Source organism: Cricetulus griseus, unplaced genomic scaffold, assembly GCF_003668045.3.
Source record: "Cricetulus griseus strain 17A/GY unplaced genomic scaffold, alternate assembly CriGri-PICRH-1.0 unplaced_scaffold_259, whole genome shotgun sequence".
In the NCBI taxonomy this organism is placed as follows: Eukaryota; Metazoa; Chordata; class Mammalia; order Rodentia; family Cricetidae; genus Cricetulus; species Cricetulus griseus.
In genome coordinates this window covers 21,365-46,575 of record NW_023276985.1, presented here as the reverse complement: position 1 = coordinate 46,575, position 25,211 = coordinate 21,365, and the positions used below count along the sequence as shown (strand labels likewise).

At 49.6% G+C, this 25,211-nt stretch overlaps 1 protein-coding gene and 1 long non-coding RNA gene across 2 annotated transcripts; one reads left to right on the top strand and one right to left on the bottom strand.

Annotated features, from left to right (window-relative positions):
* Positions 1–275: 275 nt before the first annotated feature.
* LOC113838990 (28S ribosomal protein S18a, mitochondrial-like) lies at positions 276–5,813 on the top strand (the record flags this gene model as incomplete). The annotated part of the gene is made up of 4 exons (XM_035453791.1): positions 276–331; positions 2,403–2,526; positions 2,729–2,798; positions 5,415–5,813. Coding segments are annotated over 4 exons (395 nt in total), but the record flags the coding sequence as incomplete, so codon positions are not given.
* A 369-nt stretch (positions 5,814–6,182) lies between these two features.
* Positions 6,183–24,937, bottom strand: LOC113838991. Its single transcript, XR_003488773.2, has 2 exons — positions 24,798–24,937; positions 6,183–6,414 (listed from the first exon to the last, which is right to left on the bottom strand). It is a non-coding gene; the product is annotated as an uncharacterized LOC113838991 (long non-coding RNA).
* Between the last annotated feature and the right edge of the window lie 274 nt (positions 24,938–25,211).

The following is a 25,211-nucleotide window of genomic DNA, read 5'->3' as shown; positions in this document are numbered from 1 at the left end:
AGGTTCTCACAGGAATGAAATCGGGTCTGGATTTGGCTTTCCTCTCCCTGAGGTGGTTCACAGTGTAATCTGTAGACATATCTTAGTGCAGCTCCAGACCACCCAATTGCTGTACTTTTTCCAAAGCAGCTGCTTCTGGGAAAGGAGATGATCATGAACATACCCAGAGCAGACAGCGTGAGTGTGGGGCCTGCTCCAGTAGGCCATGTCCTGAGCAGCCACAGGCTTCATTGTTTTGTTTTGTTTTGTTTTTCGAGACAGGGTTTTCTGTGTAGCCCTGGCTGTCCTGGGACTCAGAGATCCTCCTGCCTCCCGAGGGCTGGGACTAAAGGTGTGTGCCACCACTTTTTGTTGTTTTTTTTCTTTTTTGGGGAGGAATGTGTATATGTGTGAAGGAACAGATGTCACAGCACACTCGTGAAGGTCAGCTTCTTCCTTCCTTCTTACAGATCCTGGGGATCAATCTCTTGATGGTCAGGCATAGCAAACACCTTTACTGGCTGAGCCATCTTTCTGGCCCTTAGATTTCTGATTAACTTCATGAAGTAGGGACTTCATCCTTGCTTTGCAGTGAGGGAATCCTAGACATGAAGAAGTTAATAAACTTCCCGCAGTAAGTATCAGAGCTGGGGAGCCAGGCAGAGCCCATGTTGTGCTAACTCCTACCCTGCAGAGAAGACAGGGCCCAGTCAGTCCTGGGTACCCACATTGTTCTTCAGAGTTCTCACTGTGACACGAGCACTTTTTGGGGGGTTTTAGGTGATTCAGGCTCTGGGCCAGTTTGACCTCTGTGTTGTCCCAGATCCCCTCTGAAGCACAGGATGGCTAAGGGCAGAGATCTTGGTCAGATGGTAAGTGCAGGAAGATCTGAACAGAGTGACCCAACTAATCTCCTGGACTGGGGACCTTGGCTTCAGTCCACCCCCGGTCATGGGGGCGGGGCATGGCTCTCACCCTGCCCTGGGTCCTCTGAAAATAAGTGCCCAGAGTACAGCAGAAGGCTGAGTTCAGAGCTGCTTGTTTCATGGAAGTCAGTGAATGTACAGGCATGCTTGTAATCCCAGCTGCAGATAGGGAGGCAAACCTCACACCTGCCCAGCCACTAGGGCAGGTTCCTAGGCCATTTCCAGGAAATGATTGGCTGTTTTTCCAGAAGGCATCTAATCCTCTCCAAGGTAAAGGCTAAAGCTGTTTTTCCTTTTTCCCCTTTCCACTTGGAGCACTGTTGGCCCACGCTGTGTGCTGCTGTCGGCTGACCTGGTAGCCTGCAGTGAAGGGTGCTGAGGGATGCAAGCCAGCATGTTAGCTGTGCATTATTAGTCCAAGTCTGCTACCTGCTTCTGAAGAGTGCTGGGCTGAGAGTTTGGGGCTCAGGGTCCCCGGGATCTGTCCAGTGATTAAAACAGATTTGCAGTCATACGGCAAGGCAGCCAAGGCAGCAATTTAGTAAAGGGACAAAGGCTGGCATTGGGCCCTGGTAGGGACAAATGTTGCTTAGCCCTTTGAGTCAATTCTGGTGGGAGAGAGGGTTTCTTATCAGTTTGTCCTTTATGCTAGACTTAATCCCATACAGTTTGTTAGGTGTGCGACAAGGAAGCCCAAGGACCCATTCTCATCTGGACTTAGGAAACATGGGCTGGACTTCATAGCCCAGTTCCCTTCCTCTCAGCTCAGTGCCTGCCTGACACCTGAGCGGGAACAGCAGGAGGAGTGTCTGTCTATATGCACTTCACCAGTGCCATCTAGATTCAGGGGCTGAGGTGGACAGGCGTTGCCTCTCATGGAAGTGCTTTACATGTCCCTTCCCAGCCGAGGAAAATGACCATTTACCATGAGACATACTATCTATTTGTTTGGGTTTGGTTTTGTTTGTTTGTTCTGAGACAGGATTTCTCTGTGTAACAGCTCTCTGCTATTCTACAACTTACTCAGTATACCAGGTGAACCCACGAAGATCCACTTGCCTCGGCCTCCCTAATGCTGGGATTAAGTAAAGCTGAATGCCACCACTGCCTGGTGATTTTGATTTTGAGACAGGGTTTCTCTGTGTATCCCTGGCTGACCTAGAACTCGCTCTGTAGACCAAGCTGGCCTCGAACTCACAGAGATCTCTGCCTGTCTCTGCTTTCCAAGTGCTGGGATTAAAGGCGTGTACCACAATTCCCTGGCAGACTACCAGACATCTTGCTCCCAAGAAAGACTGTTGATAAAGCGCTCACTAGAGCATTTCTGGTCTCACCTAATGTGTCAGAAGATTTTGGGGGAGGTGCTGGAAGCCCTTTGATGGCAATGGGGAATAGAAATCCTACTGAGTTCTGCGGATGCCTGAGAGCCCACAGTCCTAGTTCCCAGCATACATGTAAACCCAGCTGACCCACATTCCTATTTTTGGTTTACACTAGGATGTGCTGCTGCTCAGTCAGTTCATCCGGCCTCATGGAGGCGTGCTGCCCCGCAATGTCACAGGCTTGTGCCTGGAAGAACACCGAAAGATCGAGGAGTGTGTAAAGATGGCTCATCGAGCAGGTCAGAGTACCCAAGGCTAAGAGGGGTGGTGGGGACTGCAGGTTCCTTGTCCCGACCAGCTGTCACAGCAGGAAGAGCAGCAATGAGCAGAATATTGATTCTATGGCCCCTCCTCGTGTCCCCTGCTCCCCACTCCCATGGTCTTTACCCCTGGCCCTTTCAGAACTGTGGAGACTGACTCTTTGTATGTTCTTCCTCTCAGGTCTATTCCCAAATCACAGGCCACGGCTTCCAGAAGGGTCCTTACCTAGGAATAAACCCAAACTCAACCGGTAAGGAAACATGAGTACAATTGACCCAAGTACTCTAGGCCCATGGAGCTCACTGTATTTGGGTAGCTTGTCTCGTGGCTCTCACAGCAACCAAGGAGACATCCCTTGACTGTCTGCTCCATTCCCAGCCAGCCCAAGTACACACCCACATCTTTCCACCATAGCTATGCTATCTGCCACCTCCCTCCCTGCCCTGACACAGGGGCAGAGAGGCTGCTGGTTGGGCATTGGAATATGTTAATCCCTGGTGATGACATCATGCTGTATTTCTATGGAGGTGTCAGAGCACTCCACAAACTTTCAGTGTCCCAGCTCTCTCCAGCATGGGTCATTACAGAGCAGAGCAAGGCCTCAGCAGCTGTCTGGGAACTGTCTGGGATAGGGCCACTATACACAGCATGGCATCAAGGCAGCCTGCATATAGGCTCAGTCACCACCAGTGTTCCCTGGAGTCATGCAGTTAACAGCCTACACAGCTTCCTGGACAGCTTGAGCTATCCTGCACCTTAGGGAGAAGAGATGCGAGGCCGCCCTCGAGCAGCAGCAGGGTAGGCAGGACCCCTCGAGTGAGAGCAGATTCCCACCTAACATTCAGACAGCTGTCCTGTTGCAGGTTCCCCTCTCAATGACATCCATCACCCTCACAGGCAATTAGATCTGTACTATCCCCTTGTTGAGAGAAGCGCTGGGTCTGTAGAATTGACTTTGTAGTTTTTACGCCTCCAGCGGCTCCTTCCTCCTCCAGTGGATCAGGCTTGTGTATTGAGATGCCTCTGCTGTTAATGAGAACAACAGATACTCTGCAGGGTGACTGAGGCAGAGCAAGACTCTGCAGCCTGCAGAGACCCCTACCAGGTGGATTCTGGGAGGCCAGGTTGCTGGGTGAAGGGTGTGAGATGGGATTGCTTCTTTGTGCCTTGCCTCCTCCATTCCTAGATGCTGAGCAGTGCTGGGCTGGGCTCTCTGCCAGCAGTCCCAAGGAGCAGGGCATGCTCTGGTCCGTTTGGGGGTTGAGCCCACCCCCACCCTGGCTTTTAAGAGACAGCAGCAAGCCTGAGGACACAATCCATCCTACCCTCAGGCCTTTGAAGCCAGGCCAGGCTTCCTCCCTTACGTCCAGTGTCCTTTAGTGTGACACCGATTGATGATGTGTGGGGGCTCCTGAGTTGCAAAAGGCCATCCTGGGGGAGGGGAAGCCCTAGTTCAGGAGGTGCTGATCCCTCTACAAGGGATGCTGTGACTGCACCCAGAGGTCCCTAGTTTGCACTCAAGGGCCTCGTCCCTGCTCACTCCCATGTCCTCAGCACCCTGGTGCAGAGGTATCTTCTCCAGCAGAAGGGATGGTCTCCCCTTTTCCACTCTCCTGTGCACAGGGTTACAGGCCAGTCCTTGCTCAGAAGATGTAGAAAGGGAGTGATTTAGAAAAGCCTGAGTTCTAACTGGAGCTAAGGTGTTCACTCAGCCTGCCTGTCAGGTGGCTGCTCCATGTGGCAAGGCATCAGGCCCAAGGCTGGCTGAAGAAGACAGATCTGGAGAGTCTGGTCAGCTGGGGTCTTTTAAAGTCCTTGAGTGATAGTGAACACCCTGTTTCATGGGCCTGCTCCCAGACCCCCACCTGCACCTCTCCCTCTTGGGACTGGGAGAGGCCAGCACAAGGGCCAGCTGCTGGTGAGGGGCCTATGCTAAAAAAAGCCTGTTGTCCTAGAACCATGACCATGGAGACAGCAGGCAGCATGCCACACACTGGGTCCAGGATGGGCCCTGGGGCATCCCTTCTACATAAAGCCACCAGCCAAAGACCAAGGTCCAGAGGAGCCTGGTGCAAAGGCATGCATGAGTCAGCAGTGCTTTTTTTCTGCCAAAGACTTCAGCCAAAAAATAAATTTTCATTTCTGCCAGGAATACTAGTTTTGAAATTAAGAAGCGTTTCCTTGAGGGTCTCTGGAGGCAGCCAGGGCAAGCCTCAACTTCCCAGAGCCTGGCCTTGGTGGCTGAACTTTGAGGATGAAGGATGGGCCTTTGTGGTCAGGAGCCAGGTTTCATTATGAACAGAATAAACCCCAGTCTTGGTGCTATGAGCCACTATTCCAGGAACAATTTGGCCCTAGGCTTTCCCCAAAGGAGGCCAGAGGACCATGTGTGGCCTCCATCTTTCCCTGCCCTCTCCCACTTACAGGAACCTGCTGGGCTGGAACTATACCCACTGTGTTCACCCTGTGCTTCCCATCAGTTTGGGTGAGGGGTGGGGTCCTGCACCCTGGAGGCTAGGGTGTCTAGAGCAGCCATGTGGGGAAGAACAGAGCGCAGGGTTCCTCCGTCTTTATCTTTCCCTGGGCTCAGCCTTCTCTCTGAGTGTAGATGACACTGACAAGTTAAAAAGATCAAGGGAACTGGGCCTGGGCTGCCTGACTCTGCCTGACCCTGACCACACACTTGTAAAAGCAAGAGCCCATCCATCTGTTTACAAAACAGCCTTTTCTTCCAGGAAAACCCTTGCCCTTGAGAAGGGAGAACTGGGGAAAGATGGTGCAGCCACTGCAGCCTAGCTCTGGGGACAGCGCCTCCTCCCTGCTCTTCCTGTCCCAGCATGCCAACCTCCTTGTGTTCCCTCTACAGCTACCTGACTCGCTGGGCTCCCAGCTCTGTCAAGCCCATCTACAAAAAAGGTCACCGTTGGAACAAAGTGGGTATGGCCGTGGGGTCACCACTCCTCAAGGACAATGTCTGCTACTCCAGGAGACCTTTGAAGCTCATTCATTAATGGGAGCCCTGCAGCTGAAGACTCTGACTGGAACCTTCCACGTGACGCACTGGCTCCTCCCGCCAGAACCATTGCCCTCCACACACTGCATGGGGACTCATTTCTGTTCCCCGATCAGCCCAGCCAGTGTTGGGAGCCGCGGCAGGCAGGAGCTGGATCTCCTGGCCTGTGGTCTTCTGACTGGCTGGGGCTGAGCTTGGTGCAAGGACAGGAGTCTAACTCAAAGAAATGAAATAAAGCAGGCTCTCAGCTTCCCTGTGTGGTCACTCCTTGGAAGTGTGGGGTTTCCAGCAGAGTGTCACACGGCTGGTCTCTGAATGGGCCCTGTCTATGACTGGAGTGGGTCCATGTGCCTGTCACACAGTGCCCGTCCCCTGCCGACAGGCGTCACACTCCAGTTGGGGGCCTAGCCCATAGTAGCTTTCGGTTGAGTCCAGGCACTTGAGCAGCCCCTGGCCCTCCCTTCGCACCACTGTTCCCACCTGTCCATACTTAGGGTCTCCTTCATTAGCACATTCCTGGTTGCTGTCTCTTGGTTTAGAATTAGGTTTCCTGGCTCAGTGGGCCTTTCAGAGCCATGTCACTTAGATGGGGGACAAAATGACAAAAAAGCATGACAGAACTAACAGACCAAATTTGTTGAACTTTATGAATATAATGTTTAGGCTCCACATAAATATCCAGACTGCCCCTCCTACAGCATGAAGGGCAAGTCCATGTTCTTCTCACCCGTGCCCACATAAATGTAGCCATAGTTCTTGGTGCGGGGAGTGTGGTAGAAGGTGAGGCCTGGCCAGAGCAGGCTGCGCAGCACCACCAGCGAGTTGCCCCTCTCCATCTGGATGCTCCAGGACCCTGGAGGGAGGAGACGGGGGAGGGGAGAGTGAGGCCTGGGGCTGAGGTGCCACTATAGAAGCTGCTGTGCTCCCAGTTGCCATAGCCATTTTGCTGTTCATTATGCCACAGAGGAAGGAAAGATAATGAAGAAGTGAAATGCCAAGTTTGGGCTTAGCGGATAGGCAGACAGAGTGGCTCCTTCCCTTGCACTAGAGTAAAATCACCGTGACCTTGAGCCTCTGTTCTAAGATGGATGAGACAACCAGGGGCTTAAACTGAAGTTGGGCCTCCCACCTCAGTGGTCTTCTAACTGCTGGTAGGTGGAGCCATGCTTGGTGGGAGGGGACATCAGCTGCTGAGTCTGCCCTGTGCTACTCCAGACACAGCAGCTCAGACCAGGCCGAGCTGTGCAGCCAGGAGGACTTGGCTGGAAGGGCCTGATCCAGCTCCAAGGAAGGGGGAGCTGCTGTGTGGGAGGAAGGAGCCTGGAAAAATCGCCTCTGGATGCAGATCTGGAGCTTCTATTCCCCTGCTCACCCTGGGCCTCTCCCCCAACCAGCCACAGCCCTGCTCTGGGCCCTGCCAGGAAGACAAATACTTTTGAAGGTTTTGGTGCAGGACCAACCAGTTATGTATGCTCTGAGGGTTGTTCTGGGGCCTTCATCAGTTGCCAACTCAGCCCCGCTGCTGGCTCCACCATTTGAGCTTCCCACAGCCTACCTCCAACCATGGCCCACCCTGGTCACTCCTCACCCAACAGCCTCGAAACTCAGTCCCCACCCTCTGGGGCCACCCTGCATCCACAGAGCTGATCCCCGCCGCTCGTCTGCCCAGGTCAAACCAGAGCTTTCTGGAAGCATGGAGGTCTGCTGCTCCCATCCTGACTCAGCCATGCATGGGACAATGAGGTGGAGGCCATGCCTTATTGTCATTGCTCCCTCCTAAGAAGGAATCAGAGCATCATGTATAACGAACAGCACCTAGCCAACAGCTGTTCCCCGGGAACCTCAGAATCCTAGTGGCTTTCTTGGTCACAAGTCTCCAGACAATATTGTTTGGGGGGACATGAGGATGAAGTATGACAGAACAAAGGGTTTCAGGTCCACTGTGTCTGGTCCTTGACAACAGGCCCAGGAATGTACTATTCTCTAGCCTTAGTGGCCCTACCAGGGCCCAGAGCATCCAGAGACCCGGTCCCTCCTTGCCCTTGGAGCCTAACCTCACAGTCTCCTTAAGATAAGCAAGACCAGACTGATTGCTCTGCCCACCCAGGGAGGCTGGCTTGCAGCATCCCTTGCCCAAATGCTAGCCTGGAGAAAACAGCCTAGGGTCTGCTGTACCCCCACTGCAACCAGATACCCATCAGTTCAGCCAACAGCATGGTGGCATGGGGCCCCTCACACTGGTGTGTCTGGTCACCTCTTGCTTCCAGTAGATGGGGAACAAAGACTGGGTTGAGTGGCCCAGGCCCAGTAACATGGGGAAAACTGAGGAAGTTAAATACGGAACTCAAGGAGGACAGGGCCAAGCAGGCCAAAGGGTGTTAGCAGAGCTGCAGCATGCCAGCGGCCAGCCTCCCTGCCTTCCCTTGCATTCCTGTCATGCTCGGTCCTCTCATCCCTCCTGGCTCAGCTCATCATCTAGAACACATGCACGCACACCCACGCACATTCCCTCTCCCTCTCCCTCTCCCTCTCTTCTCCCTCTCCCTCTCTTGTGTGTGCGCGCGTGTGTTTGTATCTGAGGCGCACTCACTGTCACCATCACCACTGTCTCAAGTGCAAACATGGAAAACTAGGCCCAGCCAGCTACAGTTGCCCTTTGAAGGTAGAAAGTAGCCTGGTAGAGCAATTCTCAGCCCCACGTCTCTCCCAAGTCTCTTCAGGCCTGGGTTCCTGGCTTTAGGTGGCTCTCAAAAACTCCTGTGCTCTGAGGCTGGGATCAAACCAGAACTCATCAGTGGGCCCTACACAAGTGGCAGGAGGTCCTCCTGGGTTTCCCCATCCCAGGGTCTTATGCACCTCCCCAGGTGGAGCCCCAGGCTAAGGCAGACTGACATTTACATCCTCCTGCCACCCAGGAAGAAAGGCTGACATAAGAGAGTCCTAGGACTGGGCTCCAATCAAGCTGCCCAGGGACATCAGGTGGCCTAAACCTCAGTCTCTAAACTTCACTAAGAAATGCCAGGGAGAACTGGAGAGATGGTGCAACAGTTAAGCGCACTGCTGCTCTTTTAGAGGACCTGGGTTTGATTCCTAATACCCACCTGATGGCTTACAACCAACTGAAACACTAGTTACAGGAAATCCAGTGCCCTCTTCTGGCCTCCATGGACACTGGGCATGCATGTGGTGGACAGATACACATGCAAGTGAGATATCCATACACATAAAATGAAATTAAAAATGACCCTGTGTTTCTGATGAGAGAAGCCACCATCCCCCTTACCACAAAGTAGAGCCAACTCTTCTCGAGGCTGGGACAGAAGGAAAAGATGCCCCTGGCTAGCAGGACTCCTGGTCAGACAAGCTTACAAAAGACTTAGGCAGGAAGAGCCATCTGCACACTCATCCATCCTCTTCAGACTCCCTGTCTCACCCTATACCATAAATCCCCATCCTTTAATCACCAGCTCTATGCCAGCATTTGAAGGCCAGTTTCCAGGCTACAGGACTCTTGCTGCCCTCTGCTGTCCAAACTGGGCTTTGCCACTGAGTGCTCACAATTGGGACCTCAACCTGGATTTGGCCCTTCCTGCCATCTCTGCAACCCCACCCCTTGCCACCTGCTGCCTCTTCTGCCCACTCCTCTGTGCTCCTGACACCTTCCAGCCTGTCTCGGTCACTCTCCTCAGACATTACTGATGCAGGAGAGTTGTCTTTCTCATTCCAAGGGCACTGAAAGGGCTCGGCACACAGAAGCTGCTCCATGATTCGCTGACAGAGCCAAAGGTCAAGGAGTATTGAATGACAGAATACCACTGAGGAATGGACTGCCTGATCCATGGCTCCATCTTCCTGGTGCAAGTCCAAGGTCAGAGGAGTCTTAGCCAGTGCCCTGAACTCATCAGGAGGATGAGCCTGCCAGGGATCCATCCCCACAAAACTGTCCATCCCAGGGCATTATGGGGCAGCTCATTGCCAAGATATTGGCCTCAGGCAACACCCCTCCCCCTTTTCTTTCACCAAGGCTAGTCCAGAGAGAAGCTGTGAGCTCCAGGCCGATCTCTGTGGGCACAGAGAGCAGGAGGCCCCAGGACAAGGCCCACTTCAACCACACCTTCTCAGAGGTGACACGAGCTACCCTGAATGCTTGCTTCAGACTCAGAAAACAATGCTCCATCCTAAGCAGAAAGAGCTAAGGAGCTACAAACCCTACCCCTTTAGCCAGGCATGGTGTCCCAAGGAACTCCTCCTGGGAGTTCTTGTCACCACTCCACAGCCCAGTGCATCCCCATTGTCCTCTGCCAGGCAGGAGAGCCACCCAGCAGCTCATTACTCTTTTCCCCTAGAAAATTTTAACAGGTTTATAATTGTTATAAAGTTGAACTGCTGAAATGTGTTCACTGAAACATTTTGCTTGCATTAATGCTTTACATCTTGCATTTATATTAAAATTTCACACACAAATGAAAATGGAAAAACTGCCAATACCTGATTTCTGTCCCCTATTTTTCCACTCACAATCATATACTTAGGTACTTTTGACCCCATCGAAAAAATAACATTCAGAACTAACAGGAAGAGGAAAAAATGTTTGAGAATGAAATGTTTCCCCTCATAGTGGACTCTTAAGCATGTTCTCTGCTTTTGCGGTGTGCTAGCTGGATATATTTTGGCATAATTGTTACACGTTTGGTGTGGATAGCACACAGGTTGGTATCTTCAAAAAGGCCAACCAGATAGGCTTCTGGAAGCGCAGATCTGTTTTGAAGTCCTGAGCAATTTCTCAAACCAGACACTGGAAGGGGAGCTTGTGAATCAGAAGTTCAGTGGGTTTCTGATAGTGTCCGATTTCATGGAGCGTCACAGTACCAGACCTGTAACGATGGGGTTTTTTCACCCCTCCAGTAGAGGGCACACTCTTTCGAGCAGCTTTTGTAGCCAGTTGTTTCCTAGGTGGTTTACCACTGGTGGATTTGCCGGCAGTCTGCTTTGTACGAGCCATGGCCAGAGCAGCTCCTTACTTATCTAACCCCCTTTCTCCTTTGGCTGGAGCTCGGCAAGCAAGAGGCGGCGCTGGCGTTAGAGAGCTGGCTGACTGTGTGGCTGGGGGGGCTGACCCCTTCTTTTCTCGATCCTTGATTCCTTCTCATGACCACTCATAATGCCTTTAGCTTTAATGATGTACTTGGAGACTACCCCAACTCTCCTCTCTGACCAAAGTCAGGTCCCTGAGTGTGGAGGAGTCAAGGCTGGTGGGATCTGGAATATGTAAAATGTTACATGCCCTGGTAAAGAGATTTCCTAGCATCTCATGAGGCGTCTTAAGGAATTCTAGGAATGGACACTGAATTTGAAGTGGCCATCTTTGACGACTGTTTATCTAACCCCGGCTTTGTCATTCTTAGTCTGTCTCACTGTGGAATGAGTCACTCTGTCATAACATTCACCTTAATTTGGAGGTCTCAGCCTGAGAATCAGAAAAGGGAAGATTGCTATGCATTAAAAATGTTCATTTGACTTTGGAAGATGTAGGTAGAGAGAGAGAAGACAGCAGGGCAGCCTGACTAACAGCACTGACAGCCTCTGCCTCAGTAGATTGAAGGAATAGCAGGGTTCTTCACACTTCCCATCTGGAGCCTATGTCTCAACCAGTCTCCCAGGAAGTCTATGCACCTCCTCTTCTCTTGGAGACTTCCTACAGGCAAGCTTAATGACTCCTACAGGAACCCAAACACGGAGGTCAGTTACCATACCGAGATCCTGGTTCCTAAGCACTATTATTCCCAAGTAGCAGTCCTGTAACATGTGCTCTGTCATAATAGGAATATGTTTTTACCTGCCAGTCAGTCCCTGGGACAGGAAATAGCTAGTGGCATGTAAGAACTTTGGAACCTGGAAATGGTGGGCAGCATGGTCTAAGTCATTAAAAATATCTCCAACTGAACACAACTTCCTTCCTCGGAGTGAGCAAGGCTCCCAGTGTGAGATCTGTAATGAAACCTAAGATTCTTAGGCTGCCACCTCCGATCGTTAGCTTTGAAGATGAAGACCTATGACCAGTGGTTACATCTGGAATGTGGCCCCATCATGACCATGTGTCTGCACTGCCAATTTGTGACTCCTGGGGGTTCAGTGAAGACCTTGGCTGGAGCCCTGCCAAAGTGTCTGAGATTCCTCTTCAAGCAGGGGATCTAACCCCCCATATTCAGAGTCCCGAGCCACTCTCCACAGGCAGTGGGCAAACAAACCAAGAAGCAGCACATCTGGGGAAACTAGGCCTTGGCTGTTGGGAGAGATGCTGGGAGATGTTTGGCCCCAGCCCATGGGGTCTCCCTGAGTTGCTTTTCAACCAATACTCACAGGTTCATCTGGTTTTCTAGGCATGGCTTACAGCCCTGGCCTTACCCCACTGGCACCAAAACCACGACCACTTACACCTGGGGTTTTTCACTGTGCTGTAAGTCTCTATAGAAGGCTGTTCCCTCCCTGCAAAAAGAGGCATACACACATTCTCCTAGCACAAACAACCAGATATTTCTGACATCTTAACTAGATCTCCAGGCTTTTGCCCCAAACTGACTTGGTCGTGGTGCCATCACCACAAGGGGAGTTTCCATTAGACCTAGTTGTGGCACGGGAGACACTTGGCTACTTCATCTTCCCTGGGTTCTTTCTAACACAATCTAGTCAGATGAGCTTTCTTAGATGACCTGCCTAGCCTTTACCCCAGCCCCAGCTACACTATGTTTAATTAAGGCCACATGAGCCTCATTTCCCAAGAAAATAAAAACCCAAGAAATACTGTTATATCCCCTAGTGTCCACTTCAACTGGGAAGACTTCCCATGCACAAATGAAAGCTGAGAACTTTTAAAATGTTTTTGTAATAACCCCACAGAATTGAAATTAATCCTACTATTTGAACCAGGGCAGAGAAACAGGGTGGTGAAAGTCCCTCCACTTCAAGACGCTATGGAAACAGGAGACTGTTACTAAGTCCCACACACCAGCCTTAAAGTTCAGGTCTGGAGACAGAAACAGGAGGGCAGTAGTTGAGCTCCGGCCTGTTAGCCTTTCTGTGGACACAGGATGTTGTCATGTGTGCTCTTCCCGCCAGCCTGGTCCCATAGCCGCATCAACCCCAAATGACCACACAAAACATTAGCATTCCGTTGACCATCAGCCTTGGCTTATTTGGCTAGCTCTGTCTAAGTTATCCCAATTCTAATAATCTAAGTATTTCCATGTTGTCTTACTGGAGAGTGGCCCAGGGACCCATTACTCCTCTGGTGTCCTCCACGGACTGCCCAGCATGTTGGCAGAGAAGAGGGATTTCCTGTTTGTCCCTGCTTGTATTCTGGTTCTGTCCAGCTACATCACTTCCTTCCTAGCCAGTCAGCCAGTCAGTGTTTATTCATTAACCATAAGAGATACTAATACACAGGACTTTCCCCATCAGTTAGGATGCAGTTAGGGAAACATGGGACAGTTCTGTCTATCCTTTGGCACCTTGCCCTTCATACATGTCCATCTCCTGTGACTCTGGACCCTTAGCCCTCAAACACTGTTGGCAGATGTGTCCCAGGCCCCACAGGATCTGCATAAATGCCTTGTCTTCCAATAATCACAGGTGCATCCTGTTTTCTAGTCCTGGGTTACAGCCCCCACCATACCCCACTGGCATAAAAGACAGCTCTACACCTGGGGTATTTCCACTGTGCTGTAAAAGTCTGTACTTCAGGCTGCTCCCTCCCTGTAAAAACTGAGATGCACATAGCATAATCAGCCAGACATCTCTTAATTAAATCTCCAGGCATTCGCCTGATACTTGTTCCACTGGACCTAGATGTGGTGCAGGAGCCACACACCACCAGGATCATCTAAGTTCCTGTCACCAGGCTCAGAGGGGCTGATGAATCCACACAGGCTGGCTTCTAATTTCTCAGGTCATCTGAGGTTGTCACTTGTCCCAAGCCATTATGCTGAGACACTCCCCTCTACCACCAGAAGGTTTAGACCTCTGGACCCAGCCCCACCCAAGGGGTCCAAGATCTGGTACCTGGCCCTGCCCTGGCATCCTGTGTTGACCCAAAACTACATGTGCTGGGTTGGGCCATTTGCTGAGCCTGATAGTTCAAGCCCAAATCATGCAGCCCTTAGTCCCTGTTGGATCTGGATTTGCTGTGGCCTCTGTTGAATCTTCACTCGGGAGTCAGTTCCCTCTGAATTTGGCAGGGAGAGCTCATGCTTTAAGAAAAGCTGAGAGGAGGCCAGCCTGGTCTACAGAGTGAGTGCCAGGACAGCCCCCAAAGCTACACAGAGAAACCCTGTCTGGAGAAAACAAAAAATAAAAGGAAAAAGGAAACTGAAAAAAGAATCTTCATTTCTGCAGAGAGCAAGGTCTGGGAATGAAGGTTTCCCAAAAGACTTCCAAAGGTACCACTGATGTTCACTGCATTTCTGCAGGCACCACTGATGCCCACTGCATTTCTGTTTCCACCTTTTTCTGGCTTTCCAGGCAAAGAGAACTGCAGCAAAGCAGGAAGCAGGGTGGCGAAGAGGAAAGTTAAAACGATGGCATAAATTTACCCAAGATATACTTGTAGAAGTATCTTCAGGTTATGAAGAAGATCCTTATCCAAGTCATACAACCAAGGATAAGCTGGCAGGGCAGTTTGGGTGTGAAGTGTGCGTGATTGAAAACTGGTTTCAGAATAGAAGATCCAGTATATCCTCAAAAGTTGAAAGACAAAAATTATGACACTAGGAGGACGCCCAAGAGCCAAGACAAGACTTACAGGCCACCATGATACCCAGTTTCAGTCTACCTATTACACCACTGGGGAAGGCTATTCTGTGGAGACCCAGGAAGCTTCTGGTGAACAGGTTGATTTACGGGATTCCATGGTCCAAAGCAGCACACAGTGTCACTTGACCGCATTCTGATATCAAGGTGCCAGTGAAGTGGATCTTCTTTCAACTGCGGACCAACAAACTTTACTCCATCCCCTGTATGAAAGTTTCAGGCATTATGCTGGCCTGCCCCTGTTACCTGGTGGAATCCACTCAGGCAGAACCCTGGTCAGCCCAAGGTTCCATGGGAACTAAGTCTGCACACAGGTGCAGAGGGACCCCTTTAAAAGATAAGTCCCTGCCCCTTTACCCTCTCTCTCTCTGTTCCCGTTCTCTCTGTTCCTCTGTCCCGCTCTCTGTGTGCTCTCCCGTCTCTCTGTTTCCCCGCTCTGTCTCTCTATGGCGACCGGCCATGGAGGTCAGCCATTTACCCCTGTTCCTCTTCTTAGTCTCCCCATTTTGCCGGGCCTTATAATAAACTTATAGTCAATATGTCTGTCTCAGCAATTTCTCTTTTCTTCTTTTTAAAAGAAACAATAACATTTTGGCGCCCAATGTGGGGCTCGAACCCACGACCCTGAGATTAAGAGTCTCATGCTCTACCGACTGAGAGTCATAAAGAGCTTATATTTTAAGTATAGTTAAATTAGACAAGTCTATACAACTTAAGTTTAACTCATGTATCTTTAAATGATTAGAAAAGTTTAAAAATCACAAAGGTCTATTTCAAATTAACAAAATATTTATACCACTCAGTCTATCCTGTAAGCCGTTTACAAAGGTACAGAAAAAGGGATTTCTCTCTAACTAAAGACAAACTTAACTGCTAAGATCCTAAACAGACAGCCCTCAAATGCTCAGAGATCTAGAGAATATGGCATTTAAAATGTTTTGTTAAAAAGCTTTTTATAACAGAGAGATAGGCCAGCTGCTGGCCCCACCCCATTTCCTCCGAGAAGACTGATGGGCACTGAAGAAGCTTCATTTCGAGTCAGTGACAACGCTAGTTACTGAGCAACCCTGCCCTTCATCTCAACTACTACAAAGTATTCAAGACCTTGGACAAGAGGACAACAGCCATGGCGGTCAGCCATTTACCCCTGTTCCTCTTCTTAGTCTCCCCATTTTGCCAGGCCTTATAATAAACTTATAGTCAATATGTCTGTCTCAGCAATTTCTCTTTTCTTCTTTTTAAAAAAAACAATAACACTGTGTGTGAGCAATATGATACGGGAGACTGGCTTAAGACATGGAGAAGCCATTGTTCCACATCCTCCGTCTTGGCTATGGTCCTAGTAGTGGGCAGGGGCAGATGGATGGTAACTATTCCCGCTTATTCCCAGAACAGCAGCAGAATAACTGGGGAGGTCAGCAACAACCACAGAATCCTCAGAGCTACATGAAGATGGTCTTTGCGGACTGTCTCATGATGTACCAGAGTTTTCGATACTTAGAGCAGCAGGTGCCATTCTGTCTCATATCATCGGGACTAAATCTGTCCAAGTAATGGTGATGCAGCAGGCTCTCAGATGCAGCCTGCACATCTGCAAGCAGCAGTGGGAGCACCAATGCCTGTTTGGCTAGATGAGCAGAAAAGGGCTGCCAACAGCTATGTATACTGCTCAGCAGGAGAGGGGTCCTATCAAAACACACCCCAGGGCTCCCCAAGCTGTGCTGAGACCAGCCTGCAATGTCGGGAATTTGGGGAGCAGCATGGAGGCAAAGGTGGAGTCCAGGAGTTTTAAGTATTAAAGATTTTCCAGAAGCTCCTAAGATCCAGGATCCCCACGAGTGGATCTCCACAACTTCCAGGAGGAAAGTTTGTAAATGTGAGTTGTAGCCTGGTCCTATCTGTAAGATTGTCGCCCCCACCCCCTAGACTGGCAGGCATATCAATACTTTTAATTTCTATGGACCAGACTAGCCGGTATTCTAGGTCCTGGCAGGCGGCATGCTGTCCCAGGTAAAAAGGAAAGCATGGGACAGCCTGTCAGAGCCTCATTAGCCATCAACAGCCCACGAGATTTGATAATGAGGGTACACGTCTTTGATCTTCCTAGGGATTCCACAGTAGCCAGGCTTGTCATGTTCCCCAGAGTGTTGCAACCTCTGGGTCCCTCAAGCTTTTACCCAACTGGACGGAGCCTAGGTATATGTTTAGATGGCTACTAACCCCATACGGACCTGATCAGATCTTAGATGTAGGGGAGTGATAGTTATCCGATAGCTTGGAGGATGGTATTTGAATTCATACCTGGAACATTTTGTCAATGTTTTCTAAGTGACATGAGGAGGTTGTTAAACAGTGGTTTTAACACAAATTTTATTTTTATCTGCTCATGGTGGAGCATGACCTTAATGGGAGCACTCAGGAGACAGTCAAATCTGAGTGTTTAAAAGGCCACCATGGTCCAATGAAGTTTCAGTGAGGCATCAAGGGACATAGGTCTAGTCTAAAATTTTTAAGAGATTTATACAGGAATATGGGCCCTGCTACAGTGGAAGATACTAGGATCTGTCTGCGTTCAAAGCCACTAATGCAGAATAAGTATGAAACACCAAGGCCAGAGATACAGCAGAGCAGAATCCCTTCAGCAGGACTCTGGTGACAAGATCCTTAGACTGCCTTCCCACCTCATTCACGGAGACTGCCCATGTCAAAGGACAGGAGCCCGGGAATCCACACTAATACAGGACCCTGGTCAAACCCATCCAGACAAGCTACAAGCACCCACATTGGAATGAGTGAGAATACAACCCATATAGAGTAGAATGGACCAAGAGTCAATTCTACCCCTAAAGTGCCTGAATTGCAAATATGCCCTTGGTGCCCCATCAGTGGAGGAACATCAGCAGGCCTCAGCCAGCTACATCACCTCAAATGAGCATACATCCCAGAAGTGGTCACCGAGAAGTCAATCAGGAACTCCTCGAGGATGAAAACAGGCACCAGAGTATTTGTGCCAGACCTCCCATCTTGACAGCAGTGGGACCTCACTGCAGAGATACTCCTAATTCAGCACTGCTAGGAGAGTCTTCACAGCACAACCCAACAAATTTTAGTTTACGGGCAATGTCAAAGCTATTACCCCACAATGGAATAGAACTTGCATGATCATCACGAAGCCAGGAGCTCAGCATCTGGGTATGGCTGCTGGGAGGTCTGCCCATGAGCTTGAAGGATCTTATAGACCCCAGGAGGAGAGTGCATCATCATACTCCCACTTATCATGGAGAGCAGCAACTCAGTGCTATGGTCAATCTACATCCTCCAGGGCATAGTGTTCAGGCAGAGTGAAGGACCGATTGCCAACTTGCCTTCAGAGCCTCATGGGGAGGTCTTCAGAGACTACAAGCCTGGGCATGTTCCCAAGATGGATGTGGGGTAAAATCAACAATGCCTTAGACTGTTCCCCCATCCCTGACAGTACCTCATCTGTGCTGCTCAACTGAGGTCAAGATCATATTGCGGTGGGTAGCTTTTAAATGCAATGACCCCACCCCCTCAACCATCCAATTTACACAGAATAGCTGACCAGCAGAGCTCAGCTGAAGACAGGACACCTCTGTATATCTCCACCCCATCCATGAAGCCCAGGGGAACATTTAGGACAGGGAGGTCAGGACAGTGACAATGCTGTCGAGTTCCTCCTCCTGGACAGGACCCGTCTGTTGTCTACAGGATCTCAGAGCCGCTAAGGTTGCCTGTGAAAAATCCCAGCAGAGTTACAGTCTTGCACAGCCCTACACACAGCTCAGATGACATTGGCAGTTGGTGGCTGTTTGGGGAGGGGTGACAGTCTTTGGGGAGGGCTGTTTGGGCACACCCTAGTGGATGTCCACACCCCCATGTCCAGTTGTCAACACTAGTTGGATGGGGTGTTGCAGGGAAGTTACAAAGAGGAATCTTTAAGAGCATGTTGAGGGTGTCCTGGAACAAGTCTGAGTGGAGAATAGAAGGTGGGTTAGTCAAGATACATGTTTGTTTTGAATAACGTATGCAATGTATTTGTAACCAAATGTTATAATGTGGTTATATAACCTAACAGGCCATACCAGGGAAGTTAAAAATGTGCTTTGTCTGCCTAGACAAAGGTCTGCCAAAGCATATTCGTATCTCAGGTAGGACATTGCCCTCTGGATTTCCTAAACTAGTCTTAAAAAGTTTGGACCTGCTCAAGAGGCAGTCACCTGTCTGTCATTCCTAGACTCTGTTGGCATCTCTCTCATACCAGCCCAAGTGTGGCTGGGTGATTCTGCCCAGTCCTCCAGTATTCCTGATTAACTAGGCTCTTCATAAAATGTCCACACATTCCTGGCCAATCTCCCTCCCGCTCTGGTACATAGATCAGCAAATCCATGTATTACTAGTGTCCATGTGCTTAGCAAACGGAGGTAGAGTTAGCTCCTCTGGGCCTCTCCAAATAGGAGTAGAAATGTTCAAATGCAGAGAGCAATGATAAGCCCTGCTCTTTTGGCTTGCCTTTCTGTTCACTCAGCTACACTTTCATCCTTGGAAAAATAATCAGTAACATGTTTTTATTTCAAGGATCATGTGCCATGTTTTGGAAGCCCAGAGGCAATGGGAATGCTGGGCTCACCCCCGAGCACAGCAAGTTCTGTGCACCAGGAGGCATAGACAGGCCTTTCGGGAAAAGGCTAGAGTTGAGCTGCCCACCAGCACATTTGTTTCCCTGTTCCTTGTGCAAGACTGAGGAGTTTACCCCAGTGAAAAGGCAATGTGGTCCCACATCCCCTTCCACATAGGCTCCAAGTTCAGATAGATGCCTTTGTGGGGCATGATTACTTCCCTGCAACATATCCCCTTTAGCATTCTAGAGACTAAGACAAAACCAGAAGTGGACTGTGCTAGATCCAGAAGATCAGGCTGTAAGGTATTTTCAGTGCTAGGAGGGCCCAGTTCCCAGTGCCATCTTATAAGAGGCTGAGCAAGCCATGAGGAACAAGCCAGTAGGCAGCACCCCTCCATGGCCTCTGCATCAGCTCCTGCCTCCAGGTTGCTGTCCTGTTTGAGTTTCTGCCCTCTTTGAGGATGAACTGCTATATGGAACCCAGTGAATAAACCATTTCCTCCAACTTGCTTTTGGTCAAGGGTCTATCAGTAACAGACAACTGTCAATAACATTCTAGAATAGTTCGATTCTAGTAGAAGCTGGGTTCTTTTTTTTTCCCCTTGGTCAGCTTGTCACAGGTTAGAGGTACTTGGCTAGAAAAAACGATCAAAAAAGAAATCTCCCATCAGATTGCCTGTAGGCCAAGTCTGTAGGGCATTTTCTTGATTAATGCTTGATGAGGGAGGGCCTGGCCCACTGGGGATTGTACCTCCCCTGGGCAGGTGGCCTGGGTTATGTAAAGAAGCTAAGGAAGTAATAGGGAGTAAGCAGTAAGTTTGGAGTAAAGTCAGTAAAGCAGGGCTTTTCCTCCAATTTTTCCCTTCCATTCCCGCCATGGCTCCCTCAATGGACTAACCTGGGGTGTATAAGACAAATAAGTCTTTTCTTTAAGTTGCTTTTGATCAGGTTTTATCACAGCAGCAGGAACAAATCCTAACTAAAACCCAGATGGCTTCAATTATAATATACAACAAAAATCCCTAGTTACTGAGTTCACTGGCTAGTCACGTCTGTGTGCTTTATGGGATGGACTCTGCTCTTCCAGCCTCACGCAATGCCAGATCTGAGATAGCTACATTTCCAGTGATGACTATTCTAACCCAAGTTCAGATCGAAACAGACCCAGCATCCAAGCAGGTGAGCTGCAGCCCACGAGTCCTGGCACGGTTTGCCTATGAATTCCCTGTAACTAGCACTATCAGCAGAGGGTCCACTAAATTAGGTACCACTAACTCCCTTCATCACCCAGAACACGATCCCTCCCGTCCACACCCAGTTTGAACTGACATTCACTGAAGTACTAAAAGCTGGAGTTTCCTCTAAGCTTTGCTTCACTAGACCCAGCTCTGGTTCACACCAGGCTGAACCGATAGTGGCAGGACTCGCCTACTTTTCCAAGGATCACAACTTTACACTGTGGATTCCAAGTCTACCTGTAGGCCGAGCATTCCACAGGCTCATCCTCAGATCAGCCCCATCCACAGTACCTTAAACTCTCTTCCCTTTGGGCTCCCTGCTTGGGCCACTCAGGTTTCACCTGCTTCTTGACCTATCCTTTTGCGCATTTTAGGTATTTGTCTGGAGTATGGATTTTTGTCTTGGCCGTACCCATCTTCACCTCAGCCATCACTCATGTTAAAGCTGTTCTTAGGACCTGTGGCTGCATTTGTCAGAAGTCCATTGAACAGGTAAATGCTCTTAGGTATAGATCTGAGGCAAATGAAACTCTTTGGGCTATAGCTGACTTCCCCACAGAAGTCACCCAGGAGAAACTGGGCTTGTTTGAGCATTCACCCTGACACAGGGCCCATCCTGACTACACAGCTCATTGGTCTGTAACTGCACCTGGATCCACTTGGGCCAGCATTCTGTATTGAGCCCTGCCCCTGGGAGTTGGTGCTTGCATTTCTCTAGGAGAATACTGGTTTTTAAAACACTCAAGAGCAACTCAAGCTGTAAGAGAGGTAGATGCAATATCCCAGAGGCCATGATGGTTCCTGGTACTACCCCTACCCCACCCCCACTACACGCACCCGCTTTCCCCTCCTAAAGTGAACAGGCATGTGACCATCTCAGAACTGGGGCGCTGCTCTGCCGTGACCCCAGGAGTGGTCAGAGCACTGCTCCTTGAGCAATCCTCTAACATACCCCTGCTCCCCCAGATTCGGCAGATTCTCTTTAGAGGAGTGCACGGAAGACACTTTCCGGCTTGTGGACCCCTTTGGCTTCCCCAGCAGCCCAGCTGATCCCATTTCTACTAAGGCACTCTTTAGCTGTTTACTCCAAAGAGAAATACTAGGAAGCCTAAGAGAAAAGCCAATCTCCCCTAAAGACCCGGTATCTGAATCCAAGCTACTTGTTTTTTCAAGTGGAGGAACTTGATAAGCTTTCCTGTAACTGGTCAACACTGGAACTTGGGTTATTTGGCTTTTGAGGGAACTGACACTAAGCTACGCCCCCCTCCGGACTACCACTGGTTTAAGCCAGTTTGAACTGGTTTTTAGTTTTAACTAGAAAAGCTCAAACCTACTGTGAGTTTAATAGACCGCCCACCTTTCAGTCTCCAGTTGACTCTTCAGTGTAGAGCAAGATTTTTTAGACAAGCTGGTGTTTCAAGTGGGGTAGAAGAGAGCTTTGTTTTAGCTACCTAGGAGTTGAAGGCATTTCCTTCCCAGTTGAGAGGAGTTTTATGAAAAAAGCCTTGTTCTGAGTAAAAGGAAATCAGAAAGGCAAGGAAGGGGAGAGACAGGATTCCCAGAAAACACTAAGAGTGAGCAGCAACCAGGGAGGCACCATTAGTCAGAAGTGATGAAGCAGCAAGACTGTACCGCTACTTTAAAAGCCACCAAGATAAGGAACTTTAGCTTTCTAGCTCAGTTTCTCCCCCAGTTCTTTCCCAGGGCTTCAGAGCTGTAGAGAGCTTCCCAGCACCCCGTTCCCCCGTTCCCCTTTTTCTTTTAGATTTTTATATAACACCTGAGGCTATTCTCTGCCCCCACTCACCCACCCACACACATGAAGGTGCCTCTCTGTGGAGCTGCCTCCCAAGTGATGGAGATGAGAGAATAATCAGTAGAAGCTCTCAGGACAACATACCAGGAATCTGTTCAAGGGCAAGATGGGGAAGTTCTAGAGAAGACTGAAGATGTGGCCTATGACATCAACACATGCACTACACAGATTGAAGCCACTCAAGCAAAAAGAGGCATTTTAACTGAGCTGTTAGGTGGGGGGTGGGGGAGGATCTCACTCCGCTGGATAGGAACAAGCAGCAGATTCACCAGGAGCAGATTCACCAGAAGACTCAAGCCTCCTTCAAGTCTGCTCTGGTAGTGGGTCACCTGAAGCATCACTTAAAAGTTGAAAGCGTCTGTGGAAATAGCTCATTCTCCCCGAGTGACATTTCGGGGTTTTGTTGTTGTTGTTGTTGCTGTTGTTTTGTTTTTTCGAGACAAGGTTTCTCTGTGGCTTTGAAGGCTGTCCTGGAACTAGCTCTTGTAGACCAGGCTGGCCTTGAACTCACAGAGATCCACCTGCCTCTGCCTCCCAAGTGCTGGGATTAAAGGTGTGCGCCACCACCGCCTGACCAACATTTCGATTTTGTGAAACTGAAATTTGCCTGTCTCTACAGAGCACTAGTTAGTTACGTTCAGGAAGCTTGGGCAAGAGCTGAGACCCGTGAAGCCATCCATCCCCGTGGGTGTAGCCTCAGTTAGTGGAGCTCTTGCCTAGCATTCACACAGCCCCGGTTTCAACCTCAGTACCACGGAAATCAGAGGCGGGCACATGCCTGCAATCCTAGCAGCTAGGAGGAGGCTGCAGGAGGCTCTGAAATTCAGGGTCAACTTCAGATACATAGTGAGTTTCAGACCAGTTTAGGATTTAAAAAGGCCAGCAAAATCTTCCAAATCTTCCAAATCTTCCTGTAGAACCTTCCAGAGAAACTGGAGTCCCTAGACTATTTCTAGCAGTAGCATTCTCTTTAAGATTCTAGGTAAACAAAAGCATTTGCATCCTCTTGTCCAAGAGAATTTTCTGGGAAGAATGATCACTTCTAACTTCAATGGAAATTTCCACTGGGACCGTTCTGTTTCTGCACGTCTTTACACGGTGCTACATTAGAACTGCAGGGCAGAATTCCCAAGGTGTCAATAGTTAGGTTACAGAGTTCACCGTAGCAGATAAAAGGAGGCAAACAAGTTTATCTGGAGACATCAAATTTTCCTGCAAAGTGGACAGGCTCTGTTCAGACTTCAGAAAGAGCCATTTGTCATTCCTGGGGGATTTACAGCATAGATACCTTTACAAAGGGTGTGAATAATATAATAGATGATTCAGAGATACTCGGGGTCTCATTTATCTCACAAGAGCGACCAGGACAGCAGATTCTAAATTGCTACGGAAAATGACCAGGACTTCATGCAAAGCTGTTCTCTACCCCTAACCACCTCCAGGCTCTCGTCACCTGGTCTTGATGAAGGAAGATCTGAAGGAAAGGCCAGATTCCCTTAACTATAATTCCTTCCTTCATCAAATGTAAAGCTAATAGATGCTCAATAGCAAACCATGTTGTAATATTTCCATTATATATACATCTACTCTTCTACTATACACGCGCTTCTCCACTCTGTACACACCCACTCCTCTGCTAGGTACACACCTACTCTTCCAGTGTACACACCCATCCCTCCACTGTGTGTGTACACACCCATCCCTCCACTGTGTGTGTACACACCCATCCCTCCACTGTGTGTGTACACACCCATCCCTCCACTGTGTGTGTACACACCCATCCCTCCACTGTGTGTGTACACACCCATCCCTCCACTGTGTACACACCCATCCCTCCACTGTGTACACACCCATCCCTCCACTGTGTATGCACCCATCCAAGGCCCATTACTCTCCTCCCACCTGAAACCACATGCATTGGATTCCATTGGTCTCTAAGCTCATAGACCAAACCCTGCATCACCAAGCAAAGAATCATCAGAATCAGGATGGAGCTGAAGATACAGTAGATCTGGAATCTATCACCTTGAAGCCTCCGAATGTGGGCTTCTCCAGGGCTGGGACGATGCTTGTCCCTTGAGCACACCCCATTCTCATCCAGTACCAACTAAACAACAGGCCTCTCTCTCCCTATGGTCATTCAGTAGACCTGGTTTTCTCACCAGAGAACCAGAGTAAGATAACTAGGGATATTCACCCCCTTTTAGGCTTATATCGGACAGAGTGGGGAAGGAACCAGACTGGCCTTGAACTCACTGAAATCCACCTACCTCAGTCTCCCTAGTGCGGGGGTTAAACGCATGCAACTCCACACCTGGCAACAGTGTTTCTGTCTTAATAGAATTTACAATTCCGTAGGGGAGACAGTAACTGTGTCGAGCACTAAATCAAATATTGCAGAGATCCAGCATAGCGGAGGTCAAGGTCATTTCCTCAGTGAATGGAGTTTGAAGTAAACTCTAACAAATCATTTACCAGGTAGCCAAAGACTAGGCAGGAGATAGATGGCATCAAGGGCCGGACAGGACGTGTATATAAGCAACAAAGATAGGCAGGTGGGAGGGCAGGTCAATTCTGTTCCGGGCCTGGCACTCCCAGAGCCAGACTCCGTTGCCATTTCAATCTGTCCTCACTGCCTAACCTCAGTCACAACAGCTGAAAATCCGCGGCTGGCAAGCGGGAAGAGAAACTCAAGAAGCGGTGCGGTGTGTAATTTACCAGGGGAAACCAACAGGCACCTTTGAAGAGCAGGTCCTGGCACACAGCTGCCGGAGGGTCTCCCCTGGACATTTAGGGTGAAAGAACCGGCTTCCCTTTTGGCAGCCATAACAGCCAAACACGTGCTTGCCATAAACCTGCCTTGGTCACGTAGAGGTCAGATGCCTGTCTTGTGACAAGGAACCAATCAGAAGTTAGCTGGTGGCGCTATGCTTTACGACCTTGGATGTGCTTTACGGACAAGCGCACAGCAATGACGTAGAGAGCATAGCAACCACCCTGGGAGGGCCTATGAGCCATAACAACCAGTCGACCAATCAACACAGGGCAAGCCCTCCAAGCCTGGAGGCACACCAATCATGAGCCTGTGCGTAAGCCTGTGCGTACCCCTAGACACTCCCCTTACGCTGCCCTATAAGATCTTTGGGGAGACC